Source organism: Megascapheus bottae, chromosome 10 (assembly GCF_031878675.1).
Source record: "Megascapheus bottae isolate mThoBot1 chromosome 10, mThoBot2.hap1, whole genome shotgun sequence".
NCBI lineage: Eukaryota > Metazoa > Chordata > Mammalia > Rodentia > Geomyidae > Megascapheus > Megascapheus bottae.
The window spans coordinates 50,137,938-50,160,029 of NC_143518.1; the positions used below are offsets into that span (position 1 = coordinate 50,137,938).

The 22,092-nt window shown below is 42.7% G+C and overlaps 2 protein-coding genes across 2 annotated transcripts in view; one reads left to right on the forward strand and one right to left on the reverse strand.

Annotated features, from left to right (window-relative positions):
- LOC150058410 (choline/ethanolamine transporter FLVCR1-like) overlaps window positions 1–8,138 on the reverse strand; it is a 28,646-nt gene extending 20,508 nt beyond the window's left edge. The window contains exons 1-2 of the mRNA XM_090341219.1: window positions 7,292–8,138; window positions 571–715 (exon numbers count right to left, since the gene is read on the reverse strand). Coding sequence (XP_090197345.1) covers window positions 571–715; window positions 7,292–8,026 — 880 coding nt within the window. The 5' untranslated portion in view covers window positions 8,027–8,138. The remainder of the gene's footprint in view (window positions 1–570; window positions 716–7,291) is intronic.
- A 159-nt stretch (window positions 8,139–8,297) lies between these two features.
- Window positions 8,298–21,959, forward strand: LOC150058411 (spermatogenesis-associated protein 45-like). The gene is made up of 4 exons (XM_090339918.1): window positions 8,298–8,410; window positions 15,666–15,720; window positions 16,693–16,973; window positions 21,894–21,959. Exons 3-4 carry the CDS (start codon window positions 16,697–16,699, stop codon window positions 21,911–21,913), a joined length of 297 nt encoding a protein of 98 aa, XP_090196044.1. The 5' UTR covers window positions 8,298–8,410; window positions 15,666–15,720; window positions 16,693–16,696; the 3' UTR covers window positions 21,914–21,959.
- The last annotated feature ends 133 nt before the right edge of the window (window positions 21,960–22,092 follow it).

Below are 22,092 nucleotides of genomic sequence, written 5' to 3' on the forward strand. Positions count from 1 at the left end.
GCTTGCCTAGCATGCACAAAGACCCAGGTTGTATTCCTCGGTACCACATACATTAAAAAAAAGCCAGAAATGGTGGCTCAAGTGGTAGAGTTCTAGTCCTGAGAAATCCCAAGGACAGTGCCCAGGCCCTGAGTTCAAGGCCCAGGACTGGCAAAAAAAAATTAATAAATATTAAAAAAAAAAGATGAGATCCTATCTGTGTTGTTTCAGAGCATGACATGGATTGTTTCTGGCTAGGTACATGCAAGATGTAGACTGTGTAGACAAAAATGAGGAGAGGAGATAGGGAGTATGTTTGAAACCAAGACTCACCAGGAAGCTAAGTTAGTAATGAAATAAATGAAATGGATTAGTCTTCAAAGCCTTTCCAGTATTTAAATGCACCTAGTGGACCATAACATATTCCTAGGGTTGCAGTGTTTATATATTATCTGAGCAACACGTGCATGGCAAGAATGAAACCAGCAAAGAGCAACTGAGATATTATCAATGAAAAAATGTTCAGGGTTAATTATTCTCATATCTTTTGTCATGGATTTATCTAAGCATCGGAGGAAATAATGCACTTACCAATTGCGGTTAAAATAAATAAAAATGTTGCAACAGCTGATGTCCCATAAAACATGGTGCGGATGTTACTAGCCAGCAGTTCTGTGTTATTCTGTGTGTTGGGCACTAGAACAGGTGGTAACAAAAAGCCAACTGCAGTTCCAAGCTGTAATATAGAGAGTCCTATTAACCGCTACTATCATTAGAGGAAGAAGACAAAGTAAATACTGGCATTCAAGCAACATAAAGAAGCAGTATAAACTCTAAAATCTGTTTTTATATTTTTGTTGCTATTGTTAAGGGGAAATTGCTGATCTCTTTCTTTTGCCACAAACATTACTGAGTCCTTACTATCTTGATAATTCTACCATGAAGCTAAGACACAGATAGCATTTAGATGCTTACACTAATAATAGTAATAACAATAATAATAATAATAATAAAGGGGTGCTACAGGTATGTAAAATGTGATAAAGGAGAAAGCACCCTACAAAATGGGATAAAAATTTGTAAATCATAATCTGAAAAAGGACTAGCACCTAGAATAAGACTTACAACTCAATTAAAAAAATCTCAATTTCAAGATATCCCAGTTTTTAAATGGGCAAAGGACTTGAATAGACATTTATCCAAAGATATACAAATAATAAAAAGAATATATGAGATCTTTAATATTCTTTTTTCTTTTTCTTTTTTTGCCAATCCCAGGGCTTGAACTCAGGGCCTGAGCATTGTCCTTGGGCTTTCTCAAGGCTAGAACTCTACCATTTGTGCCACAATACCACTTTTGGCAAGCACTCTACCACTAGGCCAAACTCCCAGCCCTGATATATTTAATATTCTAAGTCATCAGAAAAATGCAAATGAAGCTGGGTGATGGTGGCTCATACCTGTAATCCTAGCTACTCAGGAGGCTGAGATCTGAGGAGTGCAGTTCAAAGCCATTCCCAGGCATAAAAGTCTGAGACTCTTCAATTAACCACCAGAAAACCAGAAATGATGTTGTGGCTCAAAGTGGTACAGCACTAGCCTTGAGCTCTTGATGAGCTCAGGGACAGTGCCCAGGCCCAGAGTTCAAGCTCCATGACTGACAGAAAAAAAGAAAGAGAGAAAGAAAGAGAGAGAGAGAGAGAGAGAGAGAGAGAGAGAGAGAGAGAGAGAAAGAAAGAAAACATGAAAATCATAAGAAGATTCTATCTGCTAGGATGGCTCTATAACATGAGAACAAAGCAAGTTTTTTTTTGGTTTTGGTTTTGGGTTTTTTTGCCAAGTCCTGGACCTTGAGCTCAGGGCCTGAGCTAAAACTCTGCCACCTGAGCCACAGCACCATTTCTGGCTTTTTTCTATGTATGTGGTACTGAGGAATCAAACCCGGGTCTTCATGCATGCTAGGCAAGCACTCTACCACTAGGCCAAACTCCTGGTCCCAAAACAAGTTTTTATATAAGGAAAAAGTACTGTACACTGCTGGTGGTAATGAAAGTGGCAATACAACTGTGAACAAAAATTGACTAAGTTTGGCAGTTCCTTTAAAAGTTTAACACAGAGCCAGGTGTTTTGGTGTGCACTAATAATTTTAGTACCTGGCAAGTTGAGACAAGAGGACTGTGAGTTTGAGGGCAGTGTGGGCTCCACAATCTCCATTTTTAAGACCCTGTCTCAAAAAACTAAAACAAAAAATTTCAAACAAACAAACAACAAGCCAGGTGCCAGCAACTCACACCTGTATTCCTAGCTACTCAGGAGGTTGAGATCTGAGGATCTCAAAGCCAGATCTGGCAGGAAAGTCCATGAGACTCTTATCTCTAACTGCCAGAAAATTAGAAGTGGTGCTGTACTAGTGCACTAACGGTGAGTGAATAAAGTTCAGGGACAGTGCCCAGGCCCTGAAAAAAGTAATAAATTGCCACATTACCCAGAAATTCTGCTCCTAATTTTATACTCCAAAAACCAACACTACATATTAAAAAACATCATACATGAATATGAATTATTTATACTATTCAAATGTGGCAAAACTCAAATGTTTATCAACAGGAAAATCAATAAAATGTGATATATTCATTCATACAATGAAACAGTATTCAGGTACAAAAAAAAAAAGAAACACTGATATAGTGCTAATCATGGGTAACCTCTGAAAGTATAAGTGAAAGAAGCCAGAAACAAAAGGTCAATATATAACTCCATTTCTTCTTGTAAGTCCATGTAGAGAGAAAGCAGACTAGCTATTACCAGATGCGGAAAGGATAGGAGATACTATCACTTAGTGGTGAGTTAGTGGATATTGGGACTTATTCATGAGTAGATAAATGTTTTAGAATCCCAAAAAGATAGCAATTGCACAATATTGTAAATGAATGAAACACCAATGAACTGAAAATATAAAAATTCATTTTGTTATATGAATTCATCTTAAGAATATAAGACTAAAGGGGCCAGGAGTTTGGCCTAGTGGTTAAAGTGCTTGCCTAGCATGCATGAAGACCCGGGTTCGATTCCTCGGTACCACATATAGAAAAAAAAAAAAAAAGCCAGAAGTGGTGCTGAGGCTCAAGTGGTAGAGCTCTAGCCTTGAGAAAGTCCAAGGACAGTGCTCAGGCCCTGAGCTCAAGCCCAGGACTGGCAAAAAAAAAAAAAAAGAATATAAGACTAAAGCTGGGCATGGTGGCTCACACCTGTCATCCTAGCTACTCAAGAGGCTGAGATCTGAGGATCACGGTTCAAAGTCAGCCTGGGCACTAAAGACCATGAGACTCTTATCTCCAATTAATCACTAAAAAGCAGAAAGTGGGGCTGTGGCTCAGGGGGTAGGGTGGTAGCATTGAGCTGAAGACCTCAGGGACAGGGCCCAGGCCCAGAGTTCAATGCCCATGACCCACCAAAAAAAAAAAAGAATGTAAGACTAAATAATCACAAGAGAGAAAGTTAAAAATTAAGGAATTTCAATGGTAGGATAGGATTTGGGGGATCATGAAGGTAAAGAGAAAAGTCCCAAACAAGGTATCAAGGAAGCAGAGGCAAATAATGTTTGCCAAATATCTTATTTCCAAAAGACTAGAGACAGATAACTACAAAAGAACACTATATCAAAGTACTACGACAGAGATGTAGAGAGTTCTAGGACAGGAAAACTCATATCCTTTGTCATGTAAGCCAGAGCACTGTTCTGAATGAACTCCAGTAGTAATTAGGCCAAATAGTAGGTTTATATCCAGACTTGCCCAGGTCACTAGGGACACATGGTCACCTTGGGTAGGACAGCATTTTGTAGTACCACCTTGCATAAAGTAAGGATTCAAGCAAGCTTTCTGGAGAAGGAGAGATCTAAAAAAGAACCCAAAATTAGCCAAGTGAATGAGAAGTGTTCTAAACCACAGGACATTATGTACAAAGGCCACAGAGAGAACATGACCTTGTGAGAAACTGTTGGTATGAAGTCTAGCTGTGAGCAGAAAAAGAATGTGTGTGTGTGTGTGTGTGTGTGTGTGTGTGTGTGTGTGTGTGTGTTGGAGGGGTAGGGGCAGGTATTAGAACTGAATGAGGCCAAAGAGTGGGCAAGAGACATATGGAAATGTCTTGCAAGTCACATTAGAAAGTCTGAACTTTATCTTTCATTTTTTCTTCCTTCTTTTTTTTTTTTTTTTTTGTCCAATCCTGGGACTGGTCTAAGCACTGTCATTGGCCTTTCTCAAGGCTAGCACTCTACCACTTGAGCCACAGCACCACTTCTGGCTTTTTCTGTGTATGTGGTACTGAGGAATCAAAGCCAGGGCTTCGTGCATGCTTGGTAAGCACTCTACCACTAGGCCATGCTCCTAGCTCCTGAACTGAATCTTAAGGGGAGCAGGAAGCCACTGCAAGGGGCAAAGGAGTGCCCCTTCAAGTCAGAACGGATATACCAGATGCCTGTGGAGGACAGAGAGAAAGAGCATCAGGGCTGCTCATGGGTGCTGGGAGTGACCCAAGTTAAGCCTCTAACAATGGAGATAAAGAGAAGTGAGCCAGAAGACAAGGTTCATTTTGAGGGGTGGGCTCTGCAGAGATACATGGAAACAAACACCTGTCCAGTACCTAGTGAGTCTGACAAAACCTGTTTGTGTATGAAGAGCTTACAACATGTCAGGCACTGTAAATAGTACTGTAAACATGAGACCGATGAGCACTATATGCAGACAGAAATTTTGATGGTATAATAAAAGAGCACTAGAGAATTCTTCATGGATTCAAGAAATGCTATGGGCTATTCAAAACAAATGTAAACATAAAATTAATGATATAATCATGTAATCATAAGAGGAAGAACAGAAATCTAGGCAGAATGAATGTCTGCCAGGGCCAGTAAGCAAGTCCAGCTCAGTGTCATTAGGAAATTAAAGAAGATATCCCAGTAAAGTTTTGTATTTAATTCAGTTTACTTTTTAAGTATATCATAAAATCAATGGCAAGATCAAAGCAGAGCAATAACATGATGTACCCTATATTTTAAGATTCCTTCTGGTTAGGAACATGCAGTCCACATTTGATGTTAAAAGCTATTATTTAGGGGGTGCTTGCCTAGCATGCACGAAAACCGGGTTTGATTCCTTGCTACACATACATAGAAAAGCCAGAAGTGGTGCTGTAGTTCAAGCGGTAGAGTGTCAGCCTTGAGGAAAGCCCAAGAACAGTGCTCAGACCCTGAGTTCAAGCCCCAGGACTGGAAAAAAAAAAAAAGGTTATCATTCAAGAACCAGACATGTTGACTTGAGTGTGAGTCACCACTCGCCAGCTGCACGACCTTTTTTGAAAAAGAATTTCCTTCATGTGGCAATTTTCATATCTAACAAGTAAGGAGATTCCTAGTACCTACCTTGTGGCATTAAGTTAAATGACACAATGCACAGATATTGCTTGGCATGTTGTCAGGCTGCCCATGAATGCTCAATATTTCTGAGTATTATCAATGATCACTTCACAAAGTAGGTTGAAACGCATACTTGGAAGTAATGAGCAAACTGTATAATTAATGGAACCAAGGAAGTGATGAGAACACCTAAGGAGAATATAGGAAGAAGACCCAGAAGTCTGCTGTTAGGGGCAAGTCTGCCTATGAGTAACCGTTTCCATTTACTGGCCATAAAATTGATGGTGCATAGATATGGAGTTGATAATATTCTTGCTCAATGAAATGTTAATCCTGAATTTTACAAATGTAAAATAGTCCTCTCAAGTTTTCTGGATAAATCTTACTGTGATCATGACACAATGACACAAGTGAGACTTGAAGAAAGTAACCTTCGGGCTGGGAGTTGGGCCTAGTGGTTAAAGTGCTTGCCTAGCATGCATGAAGACCCAGGTTCGATTCCTCGGTACCACATACATATAAAAAAGCTGGAAGTGGTGCTGAGGCTCAAGTGGTAGAGCTCTAGCCTTGAGAAAACCCAAGGACAGTGCTCAGGCCCTGAGCTCAAGCCCAGGACTGGCAAAAAAAAAAAAAAAAAGAAAGTAACCTTCTGGGAAGTAGAGGTGTGGCTCAAGTAGTGGGGTGCTTGTCTTGGGTGGGGGAGGGGGAGTAACCAAGAAAGAAGGCAAGCAAGAAGCAAGCCAAGCCAGAAGGTAAGATCCCAAGTTCAACCCCCACTATCCACACTATTAAAAAAAAAAAAAAAGGAAAGAAGCATTCTTTTGCTCCATAGTTACAGTGGGACAGGTAAAGTTTTTTGGTGCACAAGTTTTAACTAGATTCTTCTCAAACTCAATGAACACTCAGTATATTTACAAAAGATGTCATGGTACTTCATGCAGAACTTAAAGTATTATAGAGAATTAGTTTGCAATTTTAAAAAGCACACACGCTAGCATTCTATCTAGTAAACCATCTGCAATACTACTAGCATTTGAATTTATGAAGAAATTTTCAAAAAGTAAGGTCATTTCTCAATTGAGGGTTGGCATATTGAGCCACAGATTATTTCATAATCAGTAATTTGTCATGAATTGCTTTTTGGGAGGGGATGGGATGGATAATGGAGCTTGAATTCTGGGCCTAAGGAGCTATCCTTGAGCTCTTCAGCTCAAGGCTACCACCTTACCCCTTGAGCCACAGTCCCACTTCCTGTTTTCTAGTGAGTAATTGCAGACGAGTCTCATATTCTTTAGTGTCTGGGCTGGCTTTGAACCATGATCCTCAGATCTCAGCCTCCTGAGTAGCTAGGATTACAGGCTTCTTGCATTGGTTTATTGTTGTATAGAAAATGGTAACTGGATTCAGCGATGCTGTGAAGTATTTATCACCACAATATTTATTTAGCAATCATTTGGTACATGTCCATTTTGTGTCTGACTAATAGATAAAATTAAATAAGAGTTGTTTACAATGACATTCAATATAGAAACCAATTTTCCAGACTCCAACACTTCCCTTTTGCAAAGGATACACTGGTGACAAAACAAGTGTAGCTGCTTAGTGTATTGCTAAATTTTCTATGATGTTACCCATCTTATAGGCCAATACAGTCAATTAATTTATAGGCAATTTTAAAGGAAGACAACCAAAGTGGTCTCTTTAAAATGTTTTTGAGAGTTTGAAAGTGCTGTCCTAACAAAGAAATCTAAAAGTGTCTTTAAGACTGATTCCTATCTCCCATCACCTCCAGTCCTTTTATAGACAAATGCACCATAGATAGCGCATCTAGCTCACATGGCCTAGGGCTTTTCCTGCTCCCTTCACCATGGGACGCACCCTCACTCCAGTCCTTACCTGATTGGCCAGCACGGCGGTGGCACAGGCTGTGGACACCTCGGTGGGTCCAAACCACACTGAGGCGATGCGGGAGGGTAAGCCCAGGATAAACACCTGCGCGACAGAGCACAGGCCCTGGCCCAGCATGGTGACCCAGAAGAGATGGGGCTGGACACTGCAGCACTTGATCCAGGCACCCAGAGAGTTGAGACCAGAGCCCAAGAGGGCGGTGAGCCGCAGACCCCTGGTATCCAGCAGCCAGGTGGCGGGGAAGATGAGCGGCACGTAGGCCAGCATGTAGACCATGGACAGCCAGTCGATGTGCAGCGGGGAGACGCCGTAGAAGCCCTCGAACACGTGGCTGATGATGCTGTACTGGATCCACTGGAAGGCGTTCACCAGCGAGTACAGGCTGAAGATGAGCAGCACCACGAAGCGCCGCGCCGAGAGCGCCGTCCGCGGCGGCCGCGCTGCCGCGCCCCCGGGGTCCGCCTCCTCCACGGCGCCCGCGGGCAGCAGCCGGGCCCGGGTCTCCTCCTCAGGGGCCAGCCGCATCGGCGGCCCGCTCAGGTCTTCCGAGACCGAGCCGTCCTGAGGACCCCCGTTGTGGAGCGGGCAGGTGGCCTGGGGCCTGCCCGGCACCTCGGCGCTCGCCTCGGCGGCCGGGGCACCCCGCGGCACCGGAAGGTATCCATTGGAGAGCCGGTGTCCAGGTGGCGTCGCCGCCCCCTCCTCATCGTCCGGCAGCGCCATGTCACCCGGCTTCCCGCCGCCTCCTCGGGTCGCTGCCTTCCCGCCCGACGCTGGAACCCCAAGACTGGAGCCCGAGGCCCTGCCGGTTCCCCACTCCCGCGCTCTCCGGGGCCTACCACCCTGGCTCTCCTAGCTGACCGGAGCGGGCACCTGGGGTCGTCCTCCGTGCACTCGTCCTCCGTGCGCTCCGCTAGGCCTAGCCGTCACTCCGGGTCAAGCCCCGCCCCGGGAGCGCGACGTCTCTGTGGTAATATCCCATCAGCCAATCAGAGAGCGCCTTCGCCCGGCTCGTGAGCCAATCGCAGAGCTGCCGGGAGGGCGGAGCAAGAGTACACGTCCGGACCTCACGAGAAGCCGGGACAGGGTGCTTTCCTCCCACGGAAGGTGAGGGCTCACTTGAAAGTCGGGGTCGGGAAGTGGGGGCGGGGGGCAGCCCACGGATGGGACAGCTCCGGACTGGGATGAGGGGAGACCCGGAGGCTGTCACCATCTCACTATCATGAGGGGCTTCCCAAAGTCCGGGGGCGAATGCGGCCCCCAGCCCCGCGTGCGTGAGCGGGGACTCTGGCTTCAACTCTGCCTCTCGACAGTTCCCGCTATCTCGGCAGAGGAAAAAGAAAAACCTCTGGGAAATCTCTTCTAAAGGGCAGTGTCCTCATCCTGATGACCCTTAGTCTAACGAGGTACTTCTCATGAAAGGTGATAAAGGAGTGAATGGATCCCCCCCCATAGATGTATCTGGATAGTCGATCATAAATCTCATCCCCGCAAACATTTAAAAAAAACACCTGTCAGTACAGGTGTGTTATGTATGGAATTTCTAAACCCTATGGAAAATTGAGCTATGTGAATTCTAAGATTTCTTCTGATTTCATTGCTGTTATTTATGAAAAGTGAAATAAGATGTTTCCAACCAAAGAATTAGACAAAACTCAAGGGCAGACAGTGCAGTCACTATTCAATACATATCCTATGAAACTAGGAAAGTTGAGGGGAGAGAACAATGAAGAGGTGACATCAATCAAGATGCGTTGACTTGAATGGTAACTTCTTTGTACAACCACTTGAAGATAATACAAACAATTTAAAGCCCGGTATGGTGGCTCATGCCTGTAATTCTAGCTACTCAGGAGGCTGAGATCTGAGGATCCTGGTTCAAAGCCAGCCTGGGCACTAAAGGACAAGAGACTCGGGCTGGGATTTTGGCCTAGTGGTAAGAGTGCTTGCCTGGCATGCACTAACACCTGGTTAGATTCTTTGGTATCACATACACAGAAAAAGCCTCATGTGGGGCTGTGACTCAAGTGGTAGAGCACTAGCCTTGAGAAAGCCCAAGGACAGTGCTCAGGCCCTCAGTTCAGGCCCCAGGACTGGCAAAATAAAATAAAGAATGTGAGATTCTTTAGAAAACAGAAATGGGGCTGTGGTTCCAGGGTAGGGTGGTAGCCTTGAGCTGAAGAGCTCAGGGACAGCACCCAGGCCTAGAGTTCAAGTCCCATGACTCACATACACACACAAATAATAACTTAAAACCCAGCAGAATTAGATAAAAATCACATGTCCATTTCAACAAAGTACCATAAAGAACAGAGTACATTCTGAGAGCAAAATCAGCAGTATCTCTGGAGTGCCATTTGAATTCCTGAACCTTGAATGCTTTCTCTGAAGACTTTGGTGATAGTTAACCGGTTTAGATCTGAGCTATATTTTATATGTTGGGATGTATAAAATAACATGAGCTTTAGTCTGTCTTAAAGGATACTGCTGAAAGCATCACTTGGCTAGGATTCAAGATGATACTGTTACACTATGAATATAGAAGGTCAAGTTGGAGAGATTTGAATACTAACAATTCAGTGAAAGAGAGAAAAGGGGGGAGGGAGAGAGGAGAGAAAGAGAGAGAAAGTCAGTCTGCAGGCCTGGTTGCTGTTTGAGTTTTTGTGTTCAAGGCTAGTGCTCTACCACTTTGAGCCATAGAACTATTTTCAGTTTTTTATGAGTAGTTCATTGGAGATAAGTTTCACAGATATTCCTGTCCAGCTGTCTTTGAACCCCAATCCTCAGATCTCAACCTCCTGAGTAGCTAGGATTACAGGCATAAAGCCACCAATTCCTGGCTTAAAACGAGATTTTAAAAAATAATTTTGTGGGCTGGGAGTTTGGCCTAGTGGTTAAAGTGCTTACCTAGCATGCATAAAGACCCAGGATCGATTCCTTGGTACCACATACATAGAAAAAAGCCGGAAGTGGTGCTGAGGCTCAAGTGGTAGAGCTCTAGCCTTGAGAAAGTCCAAGGACAGTGCTCAGGCCCTGAGCTCAAGCCCAGGACTGGCAAAAAAAAAATAATAATTTTGTGGTATGGAAGATTGAACCCAAGGCCTCATACTTGGTAGATCAGCACTCTGTCAGTCAAACCACACTCATATCCCCTTTATTTTTATTTATTTATTTATTTTATTTTTTTGCTAGTCCTGGGCTTGAGTTCAGGGCCTGAGCACTGTCCTTGGGCTTTCTCAAGGCTAGAGCTCTATCACTTGAGCCTCAGCACCACTTCCAGCTCTTTCTATGTATGTGGTACCAAGGATCGTACCCAGGTCTTCGTGCATGCTAGGCAAGCACTCTACCACTAGGCCAAACTCCCGGCCCAATATCCCTTTTATTTATATTGGTTTTTTATTTTTGGATAGAGGGTCTCCTAACTTTGTCCATGATCCTTCTGCTTCTGTACTCTTAGGTAGCTGGGATTATAGATGTACACCACCACACCCAAATCAGTGATAGGAGATCTGAACAGCATCCAGAAGCCAAGGTTCAAGATGCTATTGGAGTGATATGACTGCCCTAGAACAAAGGTATACTATAGTCCAAAGGCTTCAGAGAGACAAGTATAAACCTGTGCTCCCCCACATCCAGCTATTGATTCACTGCTGCTGTTACATTGGATGAAACCTCAATAAAGGGATTGGGCTAACAAAATAGAGTTCTAATCTCTCTGCCTAGCCCAGAGGAATCTTTAGGCTTGTAGTTGCTAGAGTTGAGAAAACACATGGCTCTTGAAAGCTGTATGTAGGGTAAATGCTGAATGGAGGCAGGCCATAAGGAAAGTCAACATTCTAATCTGAAGAGTGGAACAAGCAATGGAAACAACATTGGTGTGCACACACTCTCTGTATGATCTCACAAACCTCCTTCACATGAGAAAGGTCATAGGTGATGAGATATCAGAAGCTTGGAAAGGGAGCACACAGGTAAGGGAGCACACACTGGCATTTGAAAAGCACTGGGATGGCTGCCATGTAACTGGTTTGGGGTTAAACTGTGTGAGCCTTTGAATGTCAGTTAGTGAACTTGAACATCATTCTCTAAACATTTAAGAACATTCTTGATTATAGAAATAAAATGATCTAAACCTACTTTAGTGTGCTAGGCGAATCTGAAGTAGAAAAGAGAAGGCAAAAGTGTTTAGTAGACAATGTAACACACACCTTCAGACATACTTACTAAAGATTTGATGAATGGTCTATATTATATTATAATATAATATAATATAATATTACCTCAAGAATTTGGGAGACTAGCCGGGCATGGTGGCTCACGCCTGTAACCCTAGCTACTTAGGAGGCTGCTATCTGAGGATCAAGGTTCAAAGCCAGCCCGGGCACAAAAGGACTTGAGACTCCTATCTTCAATTAACCTCTAGAAAATGGGAAGTGGGGCTTGACTCCAGGGTAGGTTGGTAGCCTTGAGCTGAAGAGCTCAGGGACAGTGTCCAGGCCGAGTTCAAGCACTATGTCCCACAAAAAAAAAAAAAAAAAAAAAAAAAAAAGAATTTGGAAGACTTAACAGTATAGCAAGTATAAGAGAGCAGATAAACTAATCAACTCTAGATTGTTTACAAAATGAGGCAGCTCACAAGGAAACATCTGTGTCACTTCTCTTTCCTATGCAAGTATATTTATAATAATTAGCATTAGAAATGTATGTTAGTTTTCCACCACTGCTTGAAAACAGCATTATCTAAGTCATTTTTTAAAGTTTATAACACTGTTTATATAAGATAAACAATTATTTCAACTTTTTTGGGGTACAGAATCTTATATAGCTCAGGCTGGCCTTGAATTTTTAATGTCCCTACCTTAGCCTGCTAAGTGCTCAGGTTACTTGAATACACCATGACACAAGTGTATAAGACATCTTTGAGGGCCGGGAGTTTGGCCAAGTGGTAGAGTGCTTGCCTAGCATGCATGAAGATCTAGGTTCAATTCCTCAGTACCACATACATAGAAAAAACTGGAAATGATGCTATGGCTCAAGTGGTAGGGCTCTAGCCTTGAGAAAGCTCAAGGACAGTGCTCAGGCCCTGAGTTCAAGCTCCAGGACTAGCAAAAAAAAAAGTTTTCAGTGCATGCATCAATATCACTGGTACAGTAATAAGTACTTATTAGCTACCATCACAGAACTACATCTGGTTCTCCCAGCCTGGGTAAGGTGCCTGTACACATGATCCCTTGGTGAGATGGCTCAGAATGCATGCTAGAGATGCTAGTACCACAGCTGAAGTGGAAGAGTGGTGATGAAATTGAACCACTCTGGTCTACTTTACCCCTCTGGGCCAATGCTTATCATGTAGTCTTCTTTGAGTGCAAATGCTCACCCATCTTCTCTTGACAACTGAATCCTATCTATTCTTTATGTTCCAAGCCAACATAGATCCTACCTCTCTGGTCTTTCTCCGACACTGGAGTCCAAGAGATCTTTGGCTCTCTCAAGACCACTCCTGGCAATGTAACTGCTTTTTCTTTACATGTTTTCTTATTTAGATCTAAGCATCTTGACTCTAGGGATTGGATCATCTATCATCTTTTATAACCACTCAGTACCTAAACATGCCTTTCAGTTAATAGTACATGCCATACAGGATATTGCATTTAACTCAGTAATTAATCCATTTTGGGAGCAAGAACTAGTAGTATGAAAATGCCCAGCCTATTACTGCAAAATTAATTTTAACTTACATCACAAGTCCAATTATACCCCTCTCTTCCTCTGAAATGTAACTAAACTTAGTTTAAATTCTATTTTTTGGGGGGGTTGGCCACAGAGTACGCATCTATTATTGTATCCTTGTAACCTAAGAGTGGAGCTGAAGAAAGACTTCAGTTAAGACTTGGAGAAGGTAGAAAACCAGAGCAAGTCTGAGAAAATATGAATAAGAATAGTGTAGCATGAACTGGGCATGGTGATTCATGCCTGTAAGCCTCTCAGAAGGTTGAGGTCTGAGGATCAAGGTTCAAAGCCAGCCCAGGCACAAAAGAACCTGAGACTCTTATCTGCAGTTAACCTCTAGAAAATGGGAAGTGGGGCTTGGCTCAAGGGTAGGTTGGTAGTCTTGAGTTGAAGAGCTCAGGGACAACACCCAGACTGAGTTCAAGCCCCATGACCCACAAAAAAAGGAAAAATAAATAAATAAATAATAGTGTAGCGTTCAACCTAAGGAAGGAAAATTTAAGGATAATCCAAATTAAATTTCTTACATGATATATTATCACATTGCAAAGGAATGACAATAAAACTCGAGTACAGCATACAAAACTTTATTAATAAATCTAATCTACTTTTAGAAAATTTCAAAATGTTCAACACTTTTCAGCCTATATTTTCCAGTAACATCTCTGTATCAGCGTGAGCCCCATCTTATACTTAGGGGAAGCTGAAGCTACTGATATAGAAATCTTCCTTATTGGATTGGAAGAAAGGGAAATCTAGTCTAACCTCCCAGCCACCCAAATGCCCAGTGCCAGCATTGTGCTCAGGGGACTTCTGGTCTCTTGATAGCCCTTCTTTTTTATCTGGTGGGGGGCTTGTTATAAGCAGAATAAAAGATAAATTAAAAAACAAGAAGTCCTTTGTTCTTCTAAACCATGGTGTCTCATGGTTGCCATGTGCCAGGCTTGTCTCAGGTGGGTGGTTCAGTGTGCCTCCAGAGTAACCTGCCTTATTCTCCAGTGGACTGATCTACTGACACTGTAAACTGATGCCTTCCCTTATCACTAATTCTGCTGAGATAAAGGAATTCTGACTCTGGTATTTCTAAAATTTCAAAGGCCTTTTAAAAAAAACTTAGAGGTTTCCTCTTACAATAAAATAGATATATGACTAAAATATCTGTATGAAGTATGGATTCTCCTCCTCCTCTTCCTCCTCCTCCTCTTCCCCTGTTCCTCCTCTTCCTCTTCCCCTCTTCCTCCTCCTCCTCTCCTCCTCCTCCTCCTCTTCTTTTCTTCTTTCTCCTTTCTTTTTGAGATGAGATTTTGCTCTTGCCCCAGACTCCAGGCAGTCCTCCTGCCTCAACCTCCTGGGTAGCTGAAACTTCAGGATCAGATTGCCACACCTAGCTTGAGATTATAATAAAAATAGCTACAATTAGCTCAGCACCTGTGGCCCATGTCTATGATGCACTGTACTCAGGAAGCTGAGATTTGAGGAGTGCAGTTCTAAGCCAGTTGGGCAGGAAAGTCCTTGAGCCACTTAGCTCCAATAAACTACTCAGGGGAAAAAAAATCTGAAGTGATACTGTGACTCAAGTAGTACAGCACTAGCAAAAAGAAGTTCAGAGACTGGGCCCAAACCCTGAGATCAAGTCCCAGGACTGGCAAAAATAAAGAGAAAGGAAGAAAGAAAGTAAGGAGGGAGGGAGGAAGAGAGGGTGGGAAGGAAGGAAGGAAGGAAGGAGAGAGAAAGACAAGCAGCCATAATTTACTGAGAACCTGAAGCAAACTCTTAGATTATGATTGCTCTCCAAGAGGTACTTCTTTGTCCCAGTGACCTTAATGGCAGTAGACACTGATAGATGCTTCAGAAATGCGAACATGTGGGAGAAATTGAGGGTAGGCATGATGTACACTTCGTTTTAACCCAGCTCCTTCCCCCTTTTATCTCCTCCACAGCAAACATACCACTCAGTGAAGTAAGGATGGCTATTTCCTTATACTGGGGGGTTGACTCATTTACCCAAGCACATATGATTGGTAGTCTTGTCTTAATTGGGATTCTATAGGTAGAACAGGGTTGGAATGGCCCAAATGAGAACATTCCATCACTAGGGTAACGTATCAGGGGCTCACCAACACCAGTGGACTTAGACTTCGGATTGCTGCATATTAGAGGTAATTTATAATAATGTGCCTAGGGAGATTGGATTCCTTTTTTTGAATGGGGGTGTTTATTCTTTTTTCTTTTTGTTGGTCATGGGGTTTGGTGTACATGCTTAATATTTTCAAATCATTTTTCTTCTTTTTTTATTTTTCCAGTCCTGGTGCTTGAGCTCAGGGCCTGGGCACTGTCCTTGGACTTTCTCAAGGCTAGAGCTTTACCACTTGTGCCACAGCACCACTTCCAGCTTTTTCTGTTTATGTGGTACTGAGGAATTGAACCCGGGTCTTCATGCATGCTAGGCAAGCACTCTACCACTAGGTCAAACTCCTGGTCCTAATTTTCTTCTTTTTCTTTCTTCTTCCATCCCTCCCTCCTTTCTGAATCAATCTCTCCCTCCCTCCCTTCCTTCCTCCCTTCTTTCCTACCTTTCCTTCCTTTCTTTCTCTCTCCTCCCTCCCTTTCTTTTCCCATACTTGCTCTGCAGATCCTCTATCAATTGAACTATGGCCTAGTGTTTCAGATCTCTTCAAAAACTTGAGGTAGGCACCTAACTTATCTCCAATCTAAGAGACTGTAAAACTGGGAGCACTGGCTTTGGAAATTGACCTTCCCGTAGCAGCCATACACAGGGCCAGTTTAACAGGCTGGCAACCTGTGCAGCCATACCAGGTCTCTATGCCCAAAAGCGCTTCAGTTTGGCTTAATGCTCTGTTGCCCCTTCTTGAAAGTCTCAGCTGTGTTTTGGTTTGGTTTGGTTTGGTTTCTTGAGATAGAGTTGCTACATGGCTTAGACTGGCTGAAACTTGCTATGCAGTCTAGGATGGGATAGAACCTGCTATGTGGCTCAGGGCTTGCCTCAAACCCACAGTCCCTTGACTGGGCTACAAAGGGAGTTCCAGGCCAGCCAGGGAGATGCTCTAGAGCTCAGGAAACACAATTCTGCTCTCTTCCAATTGCTGAAATAACAGGGGTGAGCCACCACCCTGGCCTCAGTGATTTTTTTTTTTTTTGCCAGCCCTGGATCCTGAACTTGAGACTTGGGCACTGTTCCCAAGCTTCTGGGTGCTCAAAGCTAGTGTTCTACCAGCTCTAGTAGCCACAGAGCTACTTCCAGCTTTTTTAGAGGGGGGCAATCCTGGGCTTGATCTCAGGGCCTGAGCACTGTCCTTGGGCTTTCTCAAGGCTAGAGCTCTACCACTTGAGGCACATCACCATTTCCGGCTTTTTCTATGTATATGGGGTACCAAGGAATCAAACCTGGGTCTTCGTGCATGCTAGGCAAGCACTCTACCACTAGGCCAAACTCCCGGCCTCTACTTCCAGCCCCACAACCAAAATACAAAATCAAAAACTTTGGGGTGATGTGTGGGGATTGGGCAGTGGTGGTGGGGCTACTTTGTGCAAAGAGAAAGAAGATCTCTGGTAAGTACAGTAGGGAGTATTGACATTTAAGCAGCAACGATAGGACTTTAATTTTTTTTTTTAACTCTTGGTTATCATCCATTTGTTAGAATAATGGCATCTGAGAACAAAACCAGCCAGGGGATTAAAAGCCCTAAAATAAGCAGAAAAAAACTCCTGGAAGAGCTAAATGAAAGGCGTGAGTCCAACTGTCTGGTGGAAAGAAGCAATAAAGTCAACCTGCTGAGAGTTCAAAAGAGGCATTTCAGTGTTACTTGTCTGCCTTATACCCAAGTCCAAACTGAAGAAGTTGCTTCTGAAAGTAACAGGAGCTCCTGGATCAACCAGAGGCTACCTTTTCACAAGGAGAAAAGGCACTTTCCATCAAAAAGTAAGATATTATGGGAGAATTCCTATCCAATCTGTAGGAGAGAATTATAAGAAAACTTGGGAAGACTTTCTGGAGTTGAAGATTACTGGACTAGGTTAAAGGCAATCTAGCTGAAGGCAAAAGTGTCAGTATATACCCTATATTTTGTTTAGATTAAACAGCCCAGATTCTGTCTTTCTGGTGCCTGCAGGATCCCAGGCTCCAGCTATGGGATAATTCATTTTCCAGGGGATTGCTGGTTGCTGGATTTCTGTATTCTCAGCCAACTAGAATGAATTCACATTTTGGGAAAAGTTATTATATATAATTATGATCTACCACAAAGATCCCAAAATGCCCTAAGAAGCAATAATCAAAATGCATTTGGGTAGAGGGTAGTGATATGGGTTGGTGTTATTATTTTGCAGGAGGAGGAAGAGGAAAAGGTAAAGACTGTTTTAAATATTAAGGAACAAGTGAATACTTATTTCTTGGCTAAGAAAGTATTCACTTGTTTCTTAGCCAAGGTAGACAACTGATAACTTTTTGTATTTATTCAATAAATATAATTGATTATATTCAATCTACTTGACTATGATTTAATTTAAGAACAAAAGAAAGGCCTACATTGGAGATTTGACTTCTTTGATGTGACTATGACTTTGCATTTTCTCAGTGCTCAGTAAATGGCCTAGGGAGGTAGTACAGTCTGACATGGAAAGCCAACATGCTCCGTTGTAAGTTCAATCTGTAACAATCACGAACGTGTTACTTGAAAAGATATAACTTAACTTGCTGTGTGTGTCTCACACCTGTAATCCCAGCTTCTCAGGAGGCTGAGATCAAAGGATCAGAGTTTGAAGCCAGACTGGGCAGAAAAATCCGTGAGATTCCAGTTAACTAAACAAAAAGCTGGGCTAGAAGCACAGCTCAAGTGGTAGAGTTCCAGCTAAAAGCTAGGCTAGAAGCATGACTCAAGTGTTGGCAAAGAGACTAAGTGAGACTCAAAAGGTAGGAAGGATCATGAGGTCAAAAGTATTTCCACAAGAATGGTACATTATTTTCTTCCTTCTCTCATTTGTTCTTATGAGTATAGTGTTCACTGACATCATTACTCTTACCATGAAGGGAATATAGACTTATCTTCCTGAAGTTTTAAAACTGTTTTCTGTTTTAGGAGTTTGGGGTAAAGCTCAATAGTAGAGCACTTGTCTAGCATGTGCAAGGCAGTAGGTTTGTGGTACTAGAGGAGCACCACACACACATACACACACACACACACACACACACACACACGCACATACACATACATATACACACACATGCACACATACATACACACACATCTGTTTTCATTTCCAATGGTAAACACTGAGAATGAGAAATAGTAAACAAAAGCTTGGTAGGGTCCTCTGTTTAAGAATCTAATGAATTCTGAGTCCAAAAATATTGAGAATCACTAAGCAAAATACAGGTAATTGTTGACTCAAGGCTGTGTATTATTAAAACTTTCCCCAAGGTTGTCTAATTTCTACTTGAAAATTTAGTTTCAACATTACTTCTCATAAAGTACAAAAAAAGAGATAGTTGGGTTTTTTGTTTTTTGTCAGTCATGGGACTTGAACTCTATGCCTGGGCATTGTCTCTGAGCTCTTCAGCTCAAGGATATTGCCTGACCCCTTGAGCCACAGTGACACTACCAATTTTCTGGAGATTAATTGGAGATAAAGAGTCTCATGGACTTTTTAGTGCCCTGCCTGTCTTTGAACCACTATCCTCAGATCTCAGCCTCCTGAGTAGCTAGGATGATAGGTGTGAGCTACTGCACCTGGCTGATATTTGGGTTTTATTTTCTTATTTTCACAAGTATAAAGTACCTGGACACAGAGAAACTTGTGTACATATACATTTTGAGGGTGTGTATGTGTGTATATGTGCACATGCACACATGTGTGGGCCAGTACAGGGGCTTGAACTCAGGGCCACTGTCCTTGAGCTCTTTTGCTCAAGGCTTGTGTTCTACTTGAGTCACAGCTCTACTTTCAGCTTTTTGGTGGTTAGTCAGAGATGAGTCTCATAGACTTTCCTGCACACCCTCAACCTCACATCTTAGCCTCTTAAGTAGCGAGGATTACAGCCTAAGCCACAGGTACCAATTCAGGGACTTGAACTCAAGGCCTGGGTGCTATTCCTGACCTCTTTTGCTCAAGCCTAGTGATCTATCACTTTAAGCCACAATACCACTTCCAGTTTTCTGGTGGTTAAATGGAAGTAAGCGTCTCACAGACTTTTTGTGCCTGGGCTGGCTTTGAATTACTATCCTCAGAGCTTAGCCTCCTGAGCTAGGATTATAGTCTGAGCCACCAGTGCCTGGCTTTTTTTTTTTTTTTTTTTTTTTTTGAGTGCCTACTTTATTCTGAATAGATGTTAAGGCCAACAATAGCCACTAGGCCTTTGCTTTCTTCCTCCTCTAGACAGCCCAAGCCGGTTCCCACATCCAAAACTTGGCACATATTACTTCCTTTCCCTTGGTCACCACTCTGTCTCTGCCCCTACCCTCTCTTTCTTTCTCTACCTTTGCTCAAAGTCAGTTTATCAGAAACCATCCTGACTATGCTAGGTAACATTTCAACATGCTTTGCTCTTTACTCTGCTTTCTTTTTCATTCCCTTACAAATGCTAAGTTCCCTGAAAGCAGGGATTGTACTGATAGCTTAATCTGCAGACTAAAACAGCACTGGCACATTATGAACTCACAAAATGTTTGTTGGCTGATTGGACAAATATCAAGCCATAGGATATTTGTTCTTTGGCCAGGAATTTGGCCTGATGGTAGAGTGCTTGCCTAGGATAGTTGTTTGTTGTTGTTGTTTTGTGTCAGTCCTAGAGCGTGGGCTCAGGGCCTGAGCACTGTCCTTGGGTATTCCTCAAGGTTAGCGCTCTACCACTTGAGCCACAGCACCACTGCTGGCTTTTTTCTGTATATGTGATACTAAGGAATTGAACCCTGGTCTTTGGGCATGCTAGGCAAGCACTCTACCACAAGGTTATGCTCTCAGCCCCATAGGATAGGGTTTTTTTGGGTCAGTTGTGGGGCTTGGACTCTGGGCCTGGGTGCTGTCCTTGAGCTCTTCAGCTCAAGGCTACACCACCCTACCCTTGAGCCAAGCCCCACTTCCCCTTTTCTAGAGGTTAACTGGAGATAAGAGTCTCAGGTCCTTTTGTGCCAGGGGTGGCTTTGAACTTTGACCCTCTGATCTCAGCCTCCTAAGTAGCTAGGATTATAGTTGTGAGCTACCGCGCCCAGCTAGGATAGTTTTTATAGAAGTAGTGGTGGATCTTTTTTGAGCCCAGTAGTCATGGCATTGGGCAATGGCTTACAAGCTTAGAACTTCCCACAATCTCAGTTGGTTGCTATAGAATAATCTTTAGAGGTTGAAAGGTATTTTTTCTGGATACATAAAATAAGTATTAGACATTTAGACATTTACTCTTCCTTTAGATATCTGTGTGAGGGACAGAAGGCTTTAGTGGTGTGTGTGTGTGTGTGTGTGTGTGTGTGTGTGTGTGTGTGTGTGTGTGTGCTTGAACTCAACCTGGGCACTGTCCTTGAGCTTTTTCACTCAAGGCTAGCACTCTACCACTTTGAGCCACAGCACCACTTCGTTTTCTGGTGGTTAGTTGGAGATAAGTATCTCAAAGACTTTCCTGCCTAGGCTGGCTTTGAACCATAATTCTTAGATCTCAGTCTCCTGAGTAGCTAGGATTATAGGTATGAGCCATCAGTATCCAACTCAGAAATTGTTTTTCAGTTATTCAACATTATTGATGAGTGCCTACTTTATGTCAGGCATTATTCTATATGCTTAATATTATAATGAACAAATTTCTTGCCTCAAGATGTTTAGATTTTATTGGATAGGGCCATTACATGCTATGGAAAACATAAGTCATGGGTTAGCATGGGTGTGGGGGGTGGAGGGGAGACAGGAGGGTGCTTTGCTGCCCCAACAACTGTATGAGGAAAAAAATTAGTACTGATAGTCTAACCTTATGATGGTCTAACCCGGTGGATTAGATGATCCATTACTATGACAAACACTTGAGATAATATATATATACCATCCATTACAATAAAAAATACCTGAGATAATCAATAAATGAAAAGAAAGGGTTCATTTGACTCATAGTTTTAGAGGTTCAGGTTCCATGATCAGGAAACTCAATTGCTTTTGGGGCACAAGATGGCATGGTGGGGGGGAGCATGGCAGAGAAAAACTGCTGAAATAATTCCTAAGGAGCAACAGAGATTGATAAGCCAACAGTCCCACAGTCCCCTTTGAGCGCAGATCTCCACTGACCTAAAGACCTCCTACTAAGCTCCACCTCTTAAAGGTTCCACCACTGCCAATAGAGTCACCCTGTATATCAAACCTATAAGGTTTGAGGTCATAAGGTGGTACTAAGAACCCTAAGGGAGGAGGGTTATGATTTTGCTATAAGCAATTGGAGTTCTGGGGTTCCTCTTTGCTCTTGTCAATAACGATGTCAAGACTAGGGAAGGAATTTTCTTAGCCAGAGAGATCTCTCCTTAGTCTTCTGCTTGGAGATGCAGGGCCAAAAGGAGAACAGTATGCTTAAATGTAAAGCCTTAAAAACAGACGACAGGTTCGAATCTGTTTCTGCCATTAACTTATGTAGTCATGTAGTGTTTCTAAGTCTTAGTTTCTGTATCTCTAAACCAGTATTCAGGAACTGCAGGTACAATATAACTTCGTGATATGGTCCATGCTGAGCACATGAGATCACATGAGAACCCAGCTTCAATCCCCAGGGCCACAAAACAAAGAAACAAACAAAAATATATCCACCTTCTCTGCCCTTCAGGTTGTTCTAAAAACTGTGAAATAAGTTATCTAAATATTTTTTTTTATTTTTCAGGTAATGCCATATTTGGATAAAGTGCATCTCCAGAAACATACAAATAAAGGTTCTTTGGTTCTTTAATGTCTGCCTGAATTATTTAGAAATACTAATTATAAAAGAAAACTAGCACTCAGGACACTAAGGTTTGAGGACTGTGGTTTGAAATAAGAAGCCACAACTTCCTGGGCAGTAAAGTCATGGGACTCTTGCCTCC

Bases quoted from the DNA above. Each gene is read 5' to 3' on its own strand.
- LOC150058411 (XM_090339918.1), top strand. From the start codon at position 16,697: ATGGCATCTGAGAACAAAACCAGCCAGGGGATTAAAAGCCCTAAAATA. The intron at 16,974-21,893 runs GTAAGATATTAT...TTTATTTTTCAG, and splicing joins AAGGCACTTTCCATCAAAAA to GTAATGCCATATTTGGATAA.